The 19383-nt window shown below is 47.7% G+C and overlaps 2 protein-coding genes across 4 annotated transcripts in view; one reads left to right on the top strand and one right to left on the bottom strand.

The window, feature by feature from the left end:
- The window catches only part of NEK9 (NIMA related kinase 9), a 27279-nt gene extending 13138 nt beyond the window's left edge, over window positions 1–14141 (top strand). For 2 of the 3 annotated variants that reach the window (XM_049825042.1, XM_049825043.1), the window contains 14 exons: window positions 48–98; window positions 1197–1389; window positions 2639–2783; window positions 3744–3944; window positions 4360–4406; window positions 5258–5413; window positions 5804–5912; window positions 6460–6621; window positions 6997–7167; window positions 7397–7456; window positions 8027–8217; window positions 8451–8615; window positions 9295–9507; window positions 9947–12417. In XM_049825042.1, the coding sequence (XP_049680999.1) occupies window positions 48–98; window positions 1197–1389; window positions 2639–2783; window positions 3744–3944; window positions 4360–4406; window positions 5258–5413; window positions 5804–5912; window positions 6460–6621; window positions 6997–7167; window positions 7397–7456; window positions 8027–8217; window positions 8451–8615; window positions 9295–9507; window positions 9947–10069 (1987 nt within the window). In that variant the 3' untranslated portion in view covers window positions 10070–12417. Of the gene's footprint in view, window positions 1–47; window positions 99–1196; window positions 1390–2638; window positions 2784–3743; window positions 3945–4359; window positions 4407–5257; window positions 5414–5803; window positions 5913–6459; window positions 6622–6996; window positions 7168–7396; window positions 7457–8026; window positions 8218–8450; window positions 8616–9294; window positions 9508–9946; window positions 12418–13848 lie in introns of those variants that run through there. The other variant, XR_007509115.1, reaches the window with a different exon arrangement.
- On the bottom strand, window positions 14141–19008 carry ZC2HC1C (zinc finger C2HC-type containing 1C). Its single transcript, XM_049825044.1, has 3 exons — window positions 18896–19008; window positions 17170–18400; window positions 14141–16482 (listed from the first exon to the last, which is right to left on the bottom strand). The coding sequence occupies exons 2-3, from the start codon at window positions 18391–18393 to the stop codon at window positions 16216–16218; spliced, it is 1491 nt and encodes a 496-aa protein (XP_049681001.1). The 5' UTR covers window positions 18394–18400; window positions 18896–19008; the 3' UTR covers window positions 14141–16215.
- Between the last annotated feature and the right edge of the window lie 375 nt (window positions 19009–19383).

Below are 19383 nucleotides of genomic sequence, written 5' to 3' on the forward strand. Positions count from 1 at the left end.
TTTTGGCGATGTCACTGTTTCCTAAAATGCTTTTTATCCTTTGGCAGGGAGATGGAAGAGAAAGTCACACTTCTTAATGGGCCAAATAAGCGACCAAGGTAATTATTTGGGCATGTGTTTGAAAGAAAGTCTGCAGAGAACAGCCCCCAGAGAGGAACTTTGCTGAGAGTGTTAGTCTGTGACAACCTTACAGAATAGTGTAGTTTAGAAGATCCCTAAATGCTGGGAATTTGACATAGTTGTTACATGATTGTTGTCCCACGTTTTACTCTGCCTTTTATATCCTGCTTATATGTATGGCTGGAGTCTTACCTCAGCAAGTCCCATACAGCTCTAATCTGTCCTACTGAGGATGTAGTCTTTACAGCCTGTATATCTGAGGATGTAATGTAGATCCCTCCTTTCATGCAGATTCCCTTGAGCAGGAGCAATGTGACTGTCTGAATGTTGAATATAAAGTGAATATAAGTATCTTTCATAAAACTGGATATATGCAGAGGTTCTCCACAGTCCCCAGCAAGCCTGTAAGCAGGGTTAATCCGTGAAGCAGATAGCTTCCATGATGTGTATAGCTGGGTTTCTGTTGATTTGTCAGATAGAATTTGATCTTTTTTTCCTCGTAAACTTGGAAGTACTCTATGAGCACATTATGTGGAGTTGTTCAGTTCATAGGTTGCTCGCAAACAGTTTGCTTTGATTACAGCTTCCATTTTGCAATCTGCTTGTGAATTGATTCTTACCTGTATGGAAGAGTTATATTTTTGCCCTCAGATGGAAGCCTGTAATTTAAATAAAAAGGAGAGAGGGAAGTTAGAAGCTTTTGGATGCTTCTGTATTTTGAGCAAGATTTCATGACTGTTTTGTAAGGCTTTCATTTTTCACAAATGAGAACAGCTCCATGGCCATTCAGTGAAAGCCCGGTCTTTTTAAATTACATCATATTGAATTGTAGGCTTTTAAAAGTGCTTCCTGGAGGTTACTTTCTCTGCTGCTCTGAGACAGGTTTGATCCTGAGTCTCTCTATAGCAGTTGAGGCCTCACAATCACTCAACAAAAAGAACAGTTTGTGAAAATAAAAACCATGAATGGTTGTGAAGGAGAAACTGATAGACAACCATAGGAAAATGAGTGATGACAGTGAATGCAAACTCATTATTAAAAGCATGTGTGTTTTGGGGGGGCGGGGTCTTGTGCAGGTCAAGTACCATGAATGAGGCTCCCATTGCAGTGGTGACTTCGCGCACTAGTGAGGTGTATGTTTGGGGGGGTGGGAAGTCCACCCCCCAGAAGCTGGATGCCATCAAAAGTGGCTGCAGTGCACGCCAGGTGTGTGCTGGTAACACTCACTTTGCTGTGGTGACAGTGGAGAAGGAGCTCTACACCTGGGTGGTAAGTGAGAGAAACTGCAGGAAGGGGGTAAGGGTGGGAAAGGAGAGTCCAGATCCACTGCTGACTGTTCATGAGCCTGTTAGAATCAGATAGGCAAATGGCTTGGAAAAGGAGAAATCTGATTGCAGTGGACACTGTGAGGCTATCTGCTTTGGGGCTGACCCAAGTCTCCCAAGGCAGCTGTGTTTTGGGGTGAAGTTTTCTGTCATGACAGGAAGTGTATTGGAGACTTGCTGTGCACTTTTGAGAATTGTAGGTGGTGAACTTGTAGGCCCAGACATGGAGTCAAACATCTCTTCCTCCCCTTCCTGGCTACTGGAAATGCACTGGAGGCTTTGTGATGCTCTATTGGCTTTGTGTATTTTTGAGGAAGGTTTTCTGAGATCAGAATGGGTGGGATGAGTGACCTTGTTGTAATACAGATGTCATCTGCAAGGCAACTTGTGGATGAAACCAGAGGTGTTTTATACTAAACAACTATGCTCTTTGTGATGAGTGGAAATTCTGTAAGAATTGAAAGTGAGTAAAAAAATGTTGACATATAATGTGTTTAAAACAATTGAACCCAGTCTTCTTGGGCTTAGATGATCAGTGACATGGAGGTATTTTGCATCTCCAGGCTTCCACAGGCTTTTACATTGATGATAAAGAATCTTCTAAGACAGATTAGAAAATAGTGGTAGGTAGGTGAGAAAAGAAAGATCCAAATGGGAGGAGAGCAACTTGAAGTCATTTGCTGGATGTTTCTGCAAGAATGGCCACTGAAATCTTTCAGCTGGCTATTAATATTTTAGTTTTAGCTTCAATGTTACTCAGAGTCATTTTATTTTTCCTGTAGAATTGGTAGGTCTGGCCACTTTGGTGACATTTGTTTCATGTTATGGGTTTCTTTGCAGCCATTCGGATTTAGAAAAGTAAGTCAAAAAGCTGAAGGACAAATTTCAGTCCTGTATTAGGGAGTAGGTTCTGTAGTGTGGCAGATGAGAAAGGAGCAGGAATTCCTCACCAGCTGGTGGCCTGAGACCAGATCACTTCTCGTTAGTGCATAACTGCCTGAAAGCCTGTGCTGCCATTTAGAATGTTGCCTGTTGTTATGCCACATAGCAGATATCAGTCTCCTCCCTAAGGTAGCTAACACACTTCCTCTTGCTCTTTGCCGTCTTCTGTTGTTTATTTGAGGTGCTGTAATTATTGGCACCATCTCTGGAGTTGTGGATACATAACCTTACCAGATGTCTCTGTCTTGCAGAATATGCAGGGGGGCACTAAGTTGCATGGGCAGCTGGGACATGGAGACAGAGCTTCCTACCGGCAGCCAAAGCATGTTGAGAAGCTTCAGGGAAAAGCTATTCGCCAGGTGTCCTGTGGAGATGATTTCACAGTGTGTATTACAGGTGAGAGATGGAAGGGGATCCCTGTCTCCTCACTTTGCTGTGCTGTGGCAATGTTTGCCTTCACAATAAGATTAGCAGAGCAGCTTTGTGCAAAAAGGAGAAAGTCCCATATGTTAGTCACCCCTCAGTTTTGAGGATCGTAGATGTGGCAGTGGAGATAGTTTAACGTTATTATACAGAGGAAGATATTGACTCCCAAGAAAGTTGGGTGTTTTGCTAAGGATATGCTCCTTTTTGGTGATGAAGCTGGGTGTTAAGCACAGCTCCTTGTGGCTATGCCTTAAGAGCAAGAGTCCTTGCTCTTACCAGTGCATGTGTTGCCTCCATGCATGCCCATATTAAAGATAGAGGAGGCTGAAGTCAAGAATGTAAATGTGTTTGAAACTCTTTATGGACTGTGTGGGGAAAGAGTCACCCAATGATAAAAGATGATGTGTATCTGAGACTTGCTGTTTAATTCGGAAAGCTTGAGACCTGGTAGCTGTCTCTAGTTCTAACCTTGCTCATACTTTTAAAGATATGTTAACTGTGGTGTTGTCTGTTATGGAAGAATTTGAATCTCGCTTTACCCATGGAAACATAATTCTCAACAAGGTAGTTTCCAGCTTATTTTGCCAGTGCTGGAAAAACAGAGGTTTGACAGAGATAAGCTCAGACACTCAGTGTGCTGGAGGAGTGACTTAGTGAGCTACAGGATCAATTTGTGAGTTTCTGTTAAACAAAGTGGCATGTTCAACCCAAGATTTTTTGACACTGGTGTCCTGAAATAGCTGCAGGTTGTGGTGTAAGGTCATCCATCTTAATGTGAACAAGAACGGACTCCATATTATCCTGATGACATTCAGCACTAAAGAGGAGGATGATAACAGAAAAGAGATTGCTCTGGCTGTGTCCTAAGAGGTTAATATGCAGCCTAATACAAGCTCTGTGTGCTGACCGAGCTTCCCTTGTGTCCTTCAGATGAGGGCCAGGTGTATGCCTTTGGCTCGGACTATTACGGATGCATTGGTGTTGACAAAGCTTATGGCTCTGAAGTGCTTGAACCCCTGCAGCTGGATTTCTTTCTTACCAACCCTGTGGAGCAGGTCTCATGTGGAGATAACCATGTGGCAGTGCTGACCAGGAACAGAGAAGTCTACACATGGGGCTGTGGAGAGTACGGTAGGTAGTGTCTCTCTGGAACCTAAAGGCACTGGGGCATGTCCGCTCCAGAAAGCAGCTTGATGCAGGTGTGTAATGCAGGGCCTGGGTGAGGGCTGTCTGGTATGCCCTGGGGGTCAAAGAATGTTGTTTCTTTGGGCCTTTCTTTCCTTGTAAGAATGGGGAACTGGGGACTGAGCCCTTGGGACTTTACTCTGGGAAGCTCTAGGATGCCACTTGGCTTCCTTGTGGGTAGGGAAGTTGTTCTGTGAGTGGAGTTGGGTTGCCTTGAGGATTGGCAGGCAGTGATGCATGTAGGGGAACAGGTTTCTAGTTCTGTAGGCAGATCCTTTGGGACTATGGAGAGACAATACCATTTCTTAGGGACAGGCACCTTGTGAGGCCGTTTCTAACTGCACTGTTTTCACTGATGCAGGGCGCTTGGGCTTGGATTCAGAAGAAGATCACTACACCCCTCAGAAGGTAGGACTGTGACTACTTCTCACAATCTGCATGGGCATAAATCCAAATTAGTTGCTGTTTGGAAATATTAACTGTCTGAGGCTCAGGTGTTTTTTCTGAGGTATCATAGAGTTTGCAAGTGTTTTAACTTTGCTTCTTCACTTCGTTTTGTTTCATTTCTCCGTAGAGATCATGGCAGAGGAGCATACCACTCCCAAACCAGCCAGCATCACAACTTAAAGCTTCATTGCTCTGATCTCCATGCTGGAACTGGAAATGCTAAACTTACTGTTGTAGAAATCATAGTAGAAAATACAAATTTCATACCTCGGATCTGTAGAGGAAACTCACAGCAGTGCAAACACCGGGAAGTCTTTGAATTTGACATAAGGAGTTAAAGATGAGTTGAAAGTAAAACCCTCTTGAAATACAGTGCTGGGGGTAATTGAGGTAATCTAACCCACTGGGGGTTAGAAACCAACAAGGATGTGCCTGGAAGCCAAATATCTGTGATCACACAGTATCACAGCCACACAGCACAGACCCAGCCCTGCTCGGCTAACTGGGTCTGGTGCTTGTAGACCCCAGCTGGCCAGGATGCCTGTGCACCACATTTCTGGTTCCTGTGCTGGCTCACCGGTGTCTGTACACAAGGTCTAGAATGCCTTGAATTTCTGCATTGTGACCAGAGTTTCACTATGCTATAGACTTTATGATATTTTTGCACCTTCATTCAAAATAACTGCATTGGGTATTGTTAGTACCCAGACTGGCTGAACCACTGCTCTAACCCCATATGTTTTCCATGTGCCAGCTTCTGTGTAGTAGGTGTTGGGATTTTGATTTTCTTGGGATATATTTCTTCTACATAGGTGGATGTTCCGAAGACCTTAAACATTGTGTCCGTTCACTGTGGCTGTGATGGGACTTTCCTGCTCACCCAGACAGGCAAAGTGTTGGCATGTGGACTCAATGAGTTCAACAAGCTGGGCCTGAATCAGTGCACATCAGGGATAATCAACCATGACGTAAGTGCATTTGGGTCCCTGGCTCCAGCTCCCAGCAGTCAGTAGCATGTGGGAAATGGAGGTCCTGTGACAGTGACAGAACGTTCATTAGCTTTGTGCCAATTTGTTAGTTCCGATCCAAGACAATGGATACTGGATTCTGGGAAGAGGCAGTTTGTTCCTCAGTTTCCTGTCTGCCCTATGGGCTTATCTCAGATCTGATGTAGTGAAACAGATAGCAATCTGTTCCAGGGTGACTTAACCAGTGACATGGATTCTGGCAGTTCTTTACCATACCCATGTTGGGACTGTCTAGGTTAATGTTGTGGTCTGCCAGGACCTGCTTGAGTAGGCCTTAGCTGACAAGTGTGTGGTTTTTCACTCTGTGCTTACCCACATATCTTTTATCAGACATACTGTGAGGTGCCATATGCGATTTCCCTTACTTTGGCCAAGCAGCTGTCCTTCTACAAGATCCGTACCATTTCTCCAGGGAAGACACACACAGCTTCCATTGATGGTGAGCCCTATGTATTAAGTGAATACTGGTTGCTGGATTACTTTACATCAGCTTTGCCCTTTCAGCCTGGCCCTTGACATTGAGGGTTGTGCTCTTGGTAGCAAGGCTCGTGCCTACTCTAGGACCCAGGATTCCTGTTCCTCAGCAGTGTTGCCTCCTGGCTAGCTGAAGCAGCAACATCAGCTTCTGGGTCAGCCTTCCTTTTTTTAAAGGGGAAAAAAAAAAAAAAGTTTGGGAAAGAATCATGCTTTGGGCTAGCAGAGGAATTGTTTATGACCGAGTTAGGCTTTGCTCAAGTGACACCAGTCAGAGGTCTGTGAGAAGTCCCAGCCCCCAGCATCAGAAAAGGGAAGCAACAGGAGAAGGAACTGGGGAGGTGTTTCCAGGCTGAAGCCATTCCTCTTGGCTGGCACTGTCCCCTCCCAGCCTTGCTGGCTTCTTAGCAGAGTCCTTTCTGGTCATGGGCTGTTGCTGGTAGTTCTCTGCGTGCATGGCTGCTTCCAGAGTTGGGCCCTCGCTGTGACTTTCTCCTCATTCCTCCTCTCAGAGCGAGGCCGCCTGCTGACCTTCGGCTCCAACAAGTGCGGACAGCTTGGTGTTGGGGACTATAAGAAGCACCTGGGAATTAACCTGCTGGGAGGCCCCTTGGGGGGTAAGCAGGTGATCAGGGTTTCATGTGGAGATGAATTCACCATAGCTGCTACTGACGGTGAGTGGGTCTTTGCGAAGTTGTGGTGGGTTCCTTTGAACTAGATCTGCAGGGTGGTTAACTGGCTCCCACTGAGCATTTCCTAGACCACCCCCACAGCACTGCACTGAAGGAAATCCTCCTAGACTGGGGCTGTCTGGCCCTGTTAGTTGTCAAAGTGCAGCGTCAAGCATTTACTGTCCCTGGGGCTGCAGAGTGCTGGCTTGGTGGCTGCCTGTTAGATTCATTATCAGTTTTTTCTGCCACTGGCAAAATGGACAGGGTGGATAAGATACTTTGGGATAGCAGTTATAGCAGACAGGCTGTGATCCTTGAAGCAATTACAGGCCAAGAGGGAGAGAGCGAATTGAAGCTTCTGAATCTCTCTTTCCTCAGACAACCATATCTTTGCCTGGGGTAATGGTGGGAATGGGCGTCTGGCAATGACATCGACCGAGAGAACTCACGGCTCAGATATTTGTACCTCATGGCCTCGGCCAATATTTGGATCATTGCATCATGTTCCAGACCTGTCATGCCGTGGCTGGCACACCATTATCATTGTTGGTAAGTGTCAGTTTAGGATGAAATTTTGGGATCTTGGTTATGATCATGTATTGCTTGCCAGGACCTAGACTATAAATCCTGCCTGGGAACAGGCCAGGTTGCTGGGTGGGAATGTGGCAAGCTGCTCTGGGCTCTAGGCATGCAACATTGGCTTTGTTGTGCACTGTTGTAGGAGTTATCTTGCTGTCCGTGTGGCACGCTAACTGAAAGCATGCTTCTCTCCTTGCAGAAAAGGTGTTGAACTCTAAAACAATCCGATCCAACAGCAGTGGCCTGTCCATTGGTACTGGTGAGTAACCTGCCCTGGGGAGCTATTGTTTAAGTACATTCAGTGGTTAGTTTGAGTGGGTGCAGTTTGGTCCTGCAGCATGGTTTCTCTGTGTTTGAAAGGCCTCACAGAAGAGCTCAAAGGGAGGAAATGTAGCTGCTGCCGTGCATGGAAAGGGATGTCCCAAAGCTGGGAAAGAGAGAACTGAAACAGAGGAGGAAGAACATGGATGCACCGTAGTTGAGGAACTTCAGTTTGACGAGGACAAGCTGAGAGGAATTCACTGAAGGGAGCTGATAAGGGAAGGGAGGCTATGGAACAGCTTCTGGAGAGATGGAGTCCAGTTTCTTGGACCTGTGGGATGGCTGGGGCCAAGAAGCTGCAAAAGCCTGCTGCACACAAGCCATTTTGGGGAGGCCTGCAGGGAGTGTTAGGAGATAAGCTGTTGAGGGAGATTCCACTAGCATGTGCTCTCACCATGGCCATAAGCCCAAATTTCTGCATCTTCTCTGCTCCTCCGCTCCAACTGGGGTTTGTCGATAGGAATAGCGGAGGTGGGGAAGGTATAAAGTTTTCACTCTTGTTTGCTAGTGGCTCAGAGCTGCACAACTGGAGGAGGAGAGGAAGAGGATAATGAACAGGAAGCAGAGACCCCCAATCCCAGTGGAGGCTTTCGGGGAACCATGGAAGCAGATCGTGAGTTGGGGGGCTGGATCAGCACCACAGAAGCTAAGGGAGGCAACAGTGCTGACAGCAGCTCCTGCCCTGGCTGGCTCCGGAAGGTAATGTGGTGTCTCAGAAATGCCTTAAAATGGGGATGTAGGCTGGGAAAAGCCAGTGGTCCCTTCCACTTTTAAGGGATGCTCTGAAAGGTTCTCAGAGCTGTGCTGCATGGGAAGCCCTTTAGGCCTTGCTGCCCTTTTTACCACAAGAGGGTGTTGGTGGATTGGTTGAGGAGATGAAGTCAGCTGCAGGAAGGCAGGCAGGCCTGACAGTGCTGCTTTTGTGGATCCAGGAGCTGGAGAATGCTGAATTCATTCCCATGCCTGACAGCCCCTTTCCTCTGAGCATGGCGTCTTCAGAGCCCGAGAAGGAGACTCTCCCTTACCAGAAACTTCAAGGACTCAAAGTGGCCTCTGAGGAACCTGTTGGATTAAATGAGCCCAAAACGGATCCCTGGGTAATGTTATGCAAGTGAATGCTTGGCTGAAAGCTCTTGGGGACCATAAATGGCAATGTTGCAATTATGGGGAGAGCTGAGAAGAGGGTGTTGAATTGGCCTAATTCATCTGGATGAGGAAAAGAGGGCTACTGATAATCAGAGATGATGCTGCAAAGAGAACAATTCACAGGAACTTAGAACACAAAGATGGGGCTTGGTCAGATTGAAAATAACGAGGTCAGTTCTGTGGAAAAATGCGGTCCATGCAATTGGAAAAAATAGAGAAACCTAGGGCCCAGCAGCCTAGTGGAAGATAGAAATTTAGAAAGCAGAAATTGCTGTGAGATAGGAAGAACTGATAAAGGGAATCACTGAGAAATTAGAACCTGTGAGATTACTGTATTCCAGGAGTTTTCTGCCCCAAGAAGAGGCACGGATCCCAGGCTTAGGGAAAGGGGGGTAAACCAGATGGATTTTGGTGATAGGAGGACAGCAGCAGCTTTCCCAGAAAATGGAGGAAGTTAGTGGCTTTGTACTGAAGACATAATGACTAGTAGCTTGCTGACCTTGGCTGCTAGAACTTTGGGAAGTCGGGAAACGAGCTGGGGTGACACTTTCTATGCATGGTTTCTTATGGCATAGAAAACTCCTGGCCTTGCACTCAAACCTGGCCTGACTTCCCTCTGTGTCTCTGCAGCCTTCTTGCCTGAGTCCAACCCTGCCGTGCGGTGAAGGGAAGGCTGCGTCTCCTGTTGTGGGCTGCATGTGCAGTGCTCTGCAAGTGGAGGTGGCGCACCTCCGAAGCCTGGTTTTACAGTGTCTGGATGATCAGAAGAAGCTGCAGCAGGAAACTGTTCGTCTGAGTGCCCAGCTCCAGCAGTTCTGCAAGGGGACGGAGGGAATGCAGCAGGTGAGGACCCATCACCTGGGTGCACATCCATGCTCAGGGCTCACTACACTCCTGTGTAGATTGTGGAGGCTGTGCAGAAGGAAGCAGCTCTTAACAGATGTTTCTCTCAGAGCTGAATGGGGGGACTGAGCCTGGTGCCTGTCTCTTGTTTGAGCTGCTGATGCAGGCTATGGTAGTAGCAACAGGAGTGAAACCAAGGAGACAGTTTCCTGTGAGGACAGCCCAGTCCTTGAGGGACCTGGGATTCCCTTTTATTTCTCCTGATGAGAAGGGATGGGCAGTCAGATGTCACAGAGAGTCCCAAATGGCTGTGAAGAATAGGAACTGTGCCTGGCGAGGCTCCTAGCTTCTTTGCAGCTAGTCCTAGAGCTGTTAGGGTAAGTGCTGTGTGTTTTGGCAGGTGGAGGTTCATTAGGGTAAGTGCTGTGTGTTTTGGCAGGTGGAGGTTCATTCCAAAGGAACACAGACAGCCAAAGAGGAGATGGAAGTGGATCCGAAACCTGACTTGGATTCAGATTCCTGGTGTCTTCTGGGAACGGACTCGTGCCGCTCCAGCCTCTAGTGTCCTGAGCCCACTGGGATCCATCTAACTTCACAGCACACTAACCGAATGCAGAGAGCGGCTTTCCTGGCTTCAGGTCACTCGCAGACAAGAAGCGAGGCCGGAGGCTCCAGAGCAGCACCCATGTACGTTTGATATGAACTAGGAGTGAGTTTGAGAGGGGAAGGGCCCCTGAGCTCTAGGCCAGCTCAGTGATTGAAGCAGCAGCAGCTCCTCTTTGTACCTTATCTGTCAATTCTGCACGTGAGGCAGAACGGCCCCATTACGGCGATGGCTCCAGTAGCGGCTTCTGGCCCTTTCATTGTTTCACTGCTTCTTGGGAGCTGCCTTTGGGACCCCAGTATTCATCACTGCATCTCTAGATGAGAGGAGGAGACGTGTTTTGTACTGAAGCTGGCTGAACCCTAAAACTCACCACCTTCACTTCAGAGGGGTGAAGGACTAGGATCCTCTCCCTACCACATGGCAAGGCCCAGGCGGTGAGGCTGCTCCCCTCTGCTCAGGGGCAGAGGGAGCAGAGAATGTCTCATTCTGGAGGCAGTGGAGATCTTCCTGTAAGGAAGATAGTGGTAGACAGCATGTCCTTGGTCTTGAGGTACAGCTTCTGGCCATATGGCTGTGTCCAGTGGCCTGTACAGACAGAGTTTAAAGGCTTTATTCTGGGTGCCTAGAGCTTTCCAACTTCCAGGCAATGCACTGAGATGAGTGAATCAGGTGTCGTTTCAAATAGCAGTGGTGGGGACTGTCTGAGATGGGATCTCTGGTTCTCAGTTTCAGACCACCTGCTTACCAACCAGACGACAAGCGTCTGGGCCTGAGACTAAGTCACCCATTTCTTGCTCCAGCTGTTCAACTTGGTTTGGGTGCCAGAGCTTCTTGTTTCTTGGCATAAGCCCGTAGCTGCTCCTTGCTTGGCTTCTGTTCTGCTCAGCCCCTGGTGCCCACACTCTATGTGGGTGTGGGAAGAATCAGTGTTTTTCCACTCAATGTTTTGACGAAGCTGGAATGCAGTTTCCTACCCAGAATAGGTCATTAATGCCATGGTCACAGGATGCAGCCTTCCCCAATGACCAAGTCTCTGGAATTCACCTTCTTTCTAGAAGTGAGAGGCTTTCCCAAGAAAATTGGAGATGGGAAGAGGCATGGTCTGATGCTCAAGATTTCCTCATTTCCTGTTAGAGAATGAGGTTAATTTTATTGCCCTTAAATTTATTACCAAATTGACTTTGAACTAAGCTTTTGGGATTGGTAGGATCCCTGGGAGCAGCTAGCCTTCCCTGCCTTACATGAAGCCTCTAAGGAGTCCCAAGTCCCTCTCACCTTTGCTGTGAGAACAGGGTTGTGATTTCATTAGGCTTAAACCATCCCCATCAATGGCATGTCACCAGAATTGACTGTTCCAGGGGAGCCAGTGTTCCCCATTTGTCTCTAGAGGTGGATGCCAAACCATTCTGCTTGTAACTTACGCTCCTTAAATACTTCGTTGGTGCCTATTGCTAGTGTCTTGGAGCTGAATCAAGTGCAGTCTTTCCCGTGCACTGTCCAGGGCAAGGATTGTACTAGCGTGCCTGTCCATCGTTACAGAAGGAAGGGCAGGAGGACAGCCCTCCTGCGAGGTGGTGAGCGTCAGGGACACTGGTGTGGCCACGTCGCTTAGTTGCCCTTGTGACTATGCTCTCCTTTCCCCCATGTGTGTTGGAGCCAGTTCTCAGGTTAGGGTCCCAGCTTGAGGGTTGTTGTTGCGGTTAGAAATGATTGAGTTGGTGACATTGCGGCAGTGCCTTTGAGGAGTGAAGAGTTCAGGCTGAGCCATGTCCAATAAGCAAGCACCAAGCTGATGGGAGTCGCTCTCCTGCAGTGCACTGCTATCCTCATTTCTCAATGCTCTGCAGTTGGGAAGCTAGGTGCACAGACTGGATTCCCCTTGGATCTAGTGGAGGATTAGGGTCCCTGACAGAGGATGCCCTGTGCTCCGCAATCTCATATGTGCCTTAGAGGATTCACGCTATCCAGGTTGTGCCTGTTACAGACCACAGATTTCACACCAGCCAGCTATGCAACCAAAAAAGCAGTTTAAAGCCAGCACTTTTGTCTTGGGCTGAAAATGGAAGGGCAAGTGGGCAGAAGTGCCTTTGAGCAGTTTCAAACCCTTTTTACTTCTCCCCTTCTTGCAGTGCTAGCTCCGTATGTGTTGGTCTCCTGCTAGTATTGCTACTGAGTTCTTATAGTGGAACACAACTTACGCCTGCTCTGACACTGGGGCTGAAAACTAGTTTGTCGTCTTTTTTTGAAAGGTTAAAGGGTGTAGTGGTTTGGAGTTTCTGTTTAAATAAATGTTTAAACTCGTTCTCCTGTGTTGAGTTGTTGGGGGTTTTTTTCCAAGAGAAGATGGGGAAATAAGTATATAGTCAGCTGGCTTCATGGCATTCTGTTGTTTGATTTTATTTTTTGCTTATAGAAAGAGGGCCAAGGGGCTTGCACGTTCTTTGCTATGGGGGAAAAAAATCAGGTTCTGTGTCCCTTCATTAAAAAAACCAAACAACCAAACAACGAAACAACTCTTTTCTCTTGCTGCTGCATCTGCTCCTAGTGATGTCAGGGGGCTTTTGTGCATGTGTTTATTTCAACAGTTTGAGTGCCAAGTGGGAAATGAGTAATGGGAAGAGAGAGGCTCAAAGGGAAGAAGTACCTGTTTCTCTCAGAACAGCTTCTACTGAGCTTTAAGGCCTACAGAAGGAAGAACCTGCCTGACACCTGCTCTGCCAACTGTTCCTGCACACTGTACTTGATGCCTGTCACTTCCAACTTCCTATCAGGGTCCTTAGTAAATTGAGAAATGTCTTGAGAGGCAGAGCTGGGTTAAAGACTTAAAATCACCAGAGATCTAGATACTGAAAATGCAGCATGTCTCCGAGAGAGGGATTGTACTGCAGTAGCTGAGCCTGATGCTTTGGCTAAACTGTTACTAACTTTTAAACCAGTTATCAGAGACTTTCTGGATACTGCTGTCTGTCCTGATCTGAAACAATAGCTCAGCAAAGCGGAGTGAACTGCCCATGGTTGGATCCGAAACAAAGATAACAAATGAAGTCTGGTGATTTAATTTCAGTAACTTTTGTTTAATCTACAGTTTTGATCGTGTGTTAGCCATTTGCCTGTCACTTAAGAGAAGTTCCCAACAGATGGATTTATTTTACAGTGTCAAAAGCTTTTCTGTGTGTGTCTACCCCAGTCACCATTTGCACTCTGCTGACTTTTAGGGTCCACTAAACATAGCCAACGGAACATGGTGCAAGGGAAACAGAGTTAGTATTACAGGACAGGCAGTGGTACTTAATTTCTTAACTACTCTTTGTTTAATTCAGTTATACCCTTCTGTTACTTCAAGGAGGCTGGCATAAAGCTTCCAGTTGACCCCTTTCCTACCTCTTGTCACCTCTTGCTGTCCTGTAGTTCGAAGCTCTGAAGTTAGGGCATTGCTCTTGCTTCTCCGATCAATTTGGATATAGCAGATTATTTTCCCTTGTTTCCAGTCTGTGTTTTCTCTCCTCTCTAGGTTTGTACACTCATACCTGGCTGGCACAGTACAGCACTGACCCTTCCTGGGACTTTAATGCTTTTCTAGGGTGTGCCAAGGGATTGGGATTTCTGTCCACATCTATAGGGCAGAAGCTTTCCAACTTCTTTCAGGAGTCTGGTCCACCCACTGCAGGCTGGAGTGTTTCTTCATATTTGGCTTCTGACCTGTTTAATCTAGTCGCTTTTTATCTTTTTTCTAGGTTCCCATGAGCTGCTGCTACATTACTGAAGGACTTGCAAAAGGAGCTGCTGGAATTTTTTTGTTCCTTGTTTGCTTCCTGTTGCAATGTTCTCACATGAAGTAGTCATTCTTACTTTGAGAACACAAGCCACTCTGTGGCCATTTAAAACAACTTTCACACCACAGAACTACTCTAATATATTAAAAATCAGAACCTGGAAAAATTAACTGACTTAAAAATGTTCAGGAACTGCCACCAATTATAAGCAGATGATTCTCTAAAAGGGTCTGTACAACACCTATTTCCCCCAAAAGGCCCTTTAACAGTGTGTGACAAAGATCTTTAGCATGAGGCCAAAATCACCCAAGAACTACCTTACATCTTGAGAAGAAAGCAGAAGAAGGGGTATATTTTTGTCATAATTCCCTACCACTGCAGTAACTAAGATGAAAATAAGATGACTTAAGGAAGGGTGCAAGCCTTGGTTTTTAGAGGTCCCTAGCAACTTTGCCTGAAGGAAAACTCCAGATTTTTATATTTAATCTAATTGCTGATTGAACCCTGAACATAGGAGTGAAGCAGCTAACAGGGTTTTTTTAATGTGAAGTTCCCTAGTGTACTGTCTGGGGGCAGGGTGTGTTTGGGGTTTTTTAACTGTAGCAGTTTTTAAACAGTTTGGATGGAAATTAAAAAATAAATCAGATGCCAAGTTAAGAATCAAGGGAAGGTTGCCATGGGAAGGAAATTCCTTCTCAGCTCCCGAAAGTGATACACTGAGGCACAGATCTGTTGATCTGTTCTTCACACTTCATACAAGCAGCCTGGAGATAGAACAAATGTTCTGTATCATGACTCTTAATTTCTGAGTCCTGCCATATGCTCCCTTCCATGATCTTCTCTAAGTCCATGTTGAAACAATGGAAGTTTGTTGCCTGATCTATTTGGAAGGTTTTTCCATGACCTTGCTCCCGTCTTGGTTAGAACCTAATTTCCAGTCTGAGCTTATTCATGACCTATTTTGATCTTGTGGGGCATTATTCTTTAATTAAATATTTCTTCTTCCACGCTTTTCTGACTCTGAGTCCCAGCTATTTTACATGGTAACACATTAGGATGGTTGTTCTGTTGCCTCGAGGGCCTGGCCAGTTCAGAGTATCTCTGCTATTCTATGCACATGAACTTAAACATTAAGTGCCTGCTACTGCTGCTAGCTTTCCTAACCCCCTGAATTTCCGATCCTGAGTTTCTTGTGTTTAGGAATTTTTAATAATACTCTTCCCAGTTCTCCTTTTCTAATTCAAACTGTCACACTGGATTTCTAAATGGCAATGTTACAGATCTTCAGCTGGTAAGATTTAGCCCCAGGATTGTCACCAGCATTCTAGAAAAGTATCTAAATAAACTCTTGGGTTGTTGCAGAGCAAGCGTGGAATAAACCTACCTACATAGCTGCTTTCATTATTCAACTGAACAGTGCTACAACAACTAGGACAGAGCAAGAGCAATGACCAAGCAGCAGCTCTGGATCCTGTTGTCTAGTACAGATACTAAGGACAGAAGAACACAGCAGTCTCTTCGCTGCAAAAAGTTAACTGCTTACATAGCTTCCTCCCTTCCCTCTGACTTCTCTAAAGGCCTTGTCTAAATGCTAAATAGTTTTGAAGGATGGAGAGTCCTTTCTGTGGCAAAAAAAAGAGGCACCCCTCACATCCCCCATCTCTTGTAGGTAGCCACGATAAAAATGCCACACCACCCAGAACCACTGTCACTGTTAGCACATTCAGGGGTGAACATCTGCACCTACAGAGCAGTAGAGCAAATGAGGCAGATGCTGCTGTGTTTGGCCCAGCTCTTCTCATGAACAGCACTACTTTATGTTTTTGGAGAAGGAAAAAACCTGAGTCTGCAGCCACTGGTGAGCTATAGGAGAGCAGCTCTTTTTACATCAGACACCTCTAGTTGTTAAAAAAAAAAAGCCAAGCCTCCCTAACCTACAGGCAAAATACGATTCTGAAGAACAGCCCCTTTCTGATGGCTGGTTTGCTCCTTGCTGCTGTCCTGCTGACAACCTATAGCAACAGCCTTTCTTTCCCGCTCAGCTGACTGAACAGTGACAGCCTTACACCCACACTGAGACTCCATGTTGAGCTCACTGGATGAGAGAAGCGGCCCCCAGAGGGTCATCCTGTGTGGGGCAACTCGGGGCACAGGTCAAAGTACACAAGTTCTAGTATTCTGCTTATACATCCTGAGCTGTTCACTTGTGGTACATACAAGCTCAACACTTGCAGCCAGTGTTGAGACTAGGGAAAGTGCAAGCATCTGTGGCTGGAAACCTGGCAGAAAATGGGCAGGGAATCGCAGCAGCAGGTACAGCTGGACACCTCAGCAGCGCCTCCTCTGCGGTGGGGGTGGGGGTCTATTCTCGATAGTTTTGCATTTGGGAATATGTCTCTCAGCTGTCTGGGGAGCAAATCGGCGCCTGCAATAGGGACAGGCAACGTACTCTGGGTTTTCAATGGGAGGCAATGGGGGCAGGTCGGACACCTTTCCTCCTTTGGAGAGGACTTGCTGCACCTGGCGGGCCTGGCGCAGGGTCTGGATGAAAACCTCGTGCTTCTGTCTCCAGTTGTTCCTTCTAGGTGGTGTATTCTGCAGAAGAGAAAGGCACTCAGAGCAACTGGCACCACTCTCAGCCTCCATTCTCAATCTTACGCTCAGGGTCCAACTCGGGTCACCCATCCCTGGATATTCCCTGTTGATGTAAAACCCTCCCTGAGAAGCTGAGTCCCATGAAGGGGATCAAAAAGACCAGCACCAAGGGGGATTTAAAGGAAATACTGATGGATACATCAACACTTAGAAAGAGGTTGAGAATAACCAGAAAAGCAAGCAGTAGGGCCAAGGAACTGCAGAGGGTTGCTATAGCTGCTTTGCAGGAACAGAGCTGCATGTTTCCACTGCCTTAGTTTTAATAGCCTGTGTCACTACCTGGATTTTCAGTCAGTTCCCTGCAGCACCTGATGTCGCAGAGCTTTACTGCAGCAGACCCAGTCTGAATCCTGAGCATCATGACTATGCAAGGAGTGAGCTTTCTCCAGGAGTACACCCTTGACACGTTACAAAGACAAGTCAGTTAGGACCCCTGCCACCCACTTATTAGATTTTAAATGGATCTATTTATCCATGGCAAGAACCTTTTAAGGCAATAGCTGGATTGTATCCCTTAGCCCCATATACGTGTGAAGGCACTCGAATCTCACTCGGAATTAGATGTTGGGGTGGAAGGAACATAAGTAGTAGATGTGGACTGAGGGAGGCAAAGGGACTGCATGTTACCTGAAGCCTCTCTGAGCTCTTCCACTGCTGATACTCTTCCAGTTCTGTGCCCCTAGCTCTGGCCTTGCTGGAGTCAAATGCTTTCCTCTTGGAGCCTTGGCTCTTGCTGCAGATACTTGTGTGCTTCTCAAGCCTAGTGCTGAGAAACTTACGTCCACAGAAGCTGCACTGTCTGAGCTCCCCCTGCTCCACAGCACTGGCAGCCTGCATGTACAGCACCTCTGCAGATGGGTGGTCACCAGAGTCTCGGTCTAAGAGGGCAGAGGGAGAAGGGCTGCATTTTGGGCCCAGCTTTGAACAAGATGCTAAATGTTCCATGGGCTCGTGGTCTCGAATTTTGCTGTTGCTGGCCACCAACCGCTCCTTCTTGAGTTTCCCCATAGCCAGCTCTTGGGGGTAGAGAGTGGTGCCAGGCTTGGGAACAGTGGCCTCTGCAGACTGCACCCTGCCAAAGACCCCATCACCTGGCCTGACTGCAACTCTGAATGTTTTCTCTTCGGGGTGCCTTGCAGCTTTTCCCTCATGGGTCTTCTCCACTTTGTCTCTTCTTTCCTCTGCCTCAACAAGCTCCTTCTCTCTTTGAATCCTCCGAAGCTCCTCCTTTGTTCTCCTCAGCTTCTCTCTGAGGAGGGCCTCTTTCTTTCGAATTTCCTCTTCCAAGTTCCGTCCATCTGCCTCCAACTTGAGGATGTAGGCCAGCTCTCTCCTGTATAGACGGGAGGCTGACTGTTTAGGCTCTGCTGTCCAAGGAGAGAGCACTGCAGCTAGCTGAGACCTCCCTGCTGGAGGCTTCCCTCTGCTCATTGAGCTAGGCCTACTATTTGGACCTTCCTCCATGTATGGGGAACTTCTGGGCTGTGCTGTGTTGACCACTGGAACACTCACACCCTTGTGGTGAAGGATTGGTTTCAGGGGATGGGCACGATCCACTCCTTCTTTCTGTATGGCTACTGATTTAGCTGGCAGAGTCTTGGTCTGGCTGGTGAGATACTTGCTCTGCAGTCCAGCTGAACAGAAGTCTCTGTGCCTGGAGCCATGTTGACTGCTTTCTGCAGAAAGAGAATATGAATAGCTTCGGCTCTTTCGGGCATAGAGATCCTTTAAACCTTCCTCTTTGTCAGGTATGAGTTCATGCTGATAGTTGTTCTTCTGGTGTTCCAGCTGGGAACTGGGAACAAGCTTAGCAGCTGCCACCACAGAATCCACCGGTGGAAACAAAGCCATTCAGTGCCTGAGAAAGAGCCTGAGGTTAGAAGCAAAGTCATTATAGACTATCTTATCCATAACTGGACAACTTTTCTCCTAACAGTCTACACCTGGAGGCTACAATGAGAGACTGTAATAAATATTAGCAATGGTTTTATAACTTTTCTGGGATCTGTAAATCTTTACATTCCTTCCACCTAGGGAGCTCCCATGCTGCCTGCCTCTTCCAGTCCCAATCATTTATGCAGCCAGAAATAAAATATGCTTTTATTTCGCTTTCTGAGCCTGGTGTTATCATGGTGGCAGCAGAAGTATGTTGTACTGCCAGAGAAATTGTTATACTCCCCCAGGGTGTTTCCCATAGCGTGTCCCTTCAGTTTGACAGTGTAGCACACAGGTCTGACAGGCAGGCGGTCCGGTAAAGCTCAGTACAATCTTCCCGTGGCTCGTTCTACCACATCCCCCGGAGCGTGCCGGGTACCCACGCCGCAGGCCGGCCCCGCGGGGCGAGCGGGGTTACCTGCGGGGCTGCGGCCGGCGCTTTGCACGGCCTCCTCGGCAAGCTGCGGCGCCACCCGTTTCGCTTATCAGTCTCCCATCGGCCGAGAGACCCGGCGGCACCTCCTCCTCCTCCTCCTCCTGCTGCTGCTGCTGCCGCTGCCGCTGCTCTCCACCCTCGCCCCGGGGCAGCGCGGAGGTCTGCGCGGAGCTCTGCCCGCCGCCACCGCCCGCCACCGCCCCGGCCGCCGCGTTGAGGCCTGTTGCCTGGAGACAGGCACGCGAAGGCCAGTTCCTGCGCCGCTCTCGCCGGTGAGCGGCCTCTCGATGGTTGCTCCACCACGCTCCCCTTCCACTCCGCTCTCTGGAGGACCCCACCTCTATGGCCGGGTAGGGGCGATTGGCCAGAGGGCGAGTCTATATTCATTATTCATGAGGCGGTTAACGAGGGACCGGCCGCTCGCGGGTCCTGGCTCTTCATTGGTCCCAGGCGCGGGCACGGCCACGCCC

Source organism: Accipiter gentilis, chromosome 22 (genome assembly GCF_929443795.1).
Source record: "Accipiter gentilis chromosome 22, bAccGen1.1, whole genome shotgun sequence".
Classification (NCBI taxonomy): Eukaryota; Metazoa; Chordata; class Aves; order Accipitriformes; family Accipitridae; genus Astur; species Astur gentilis.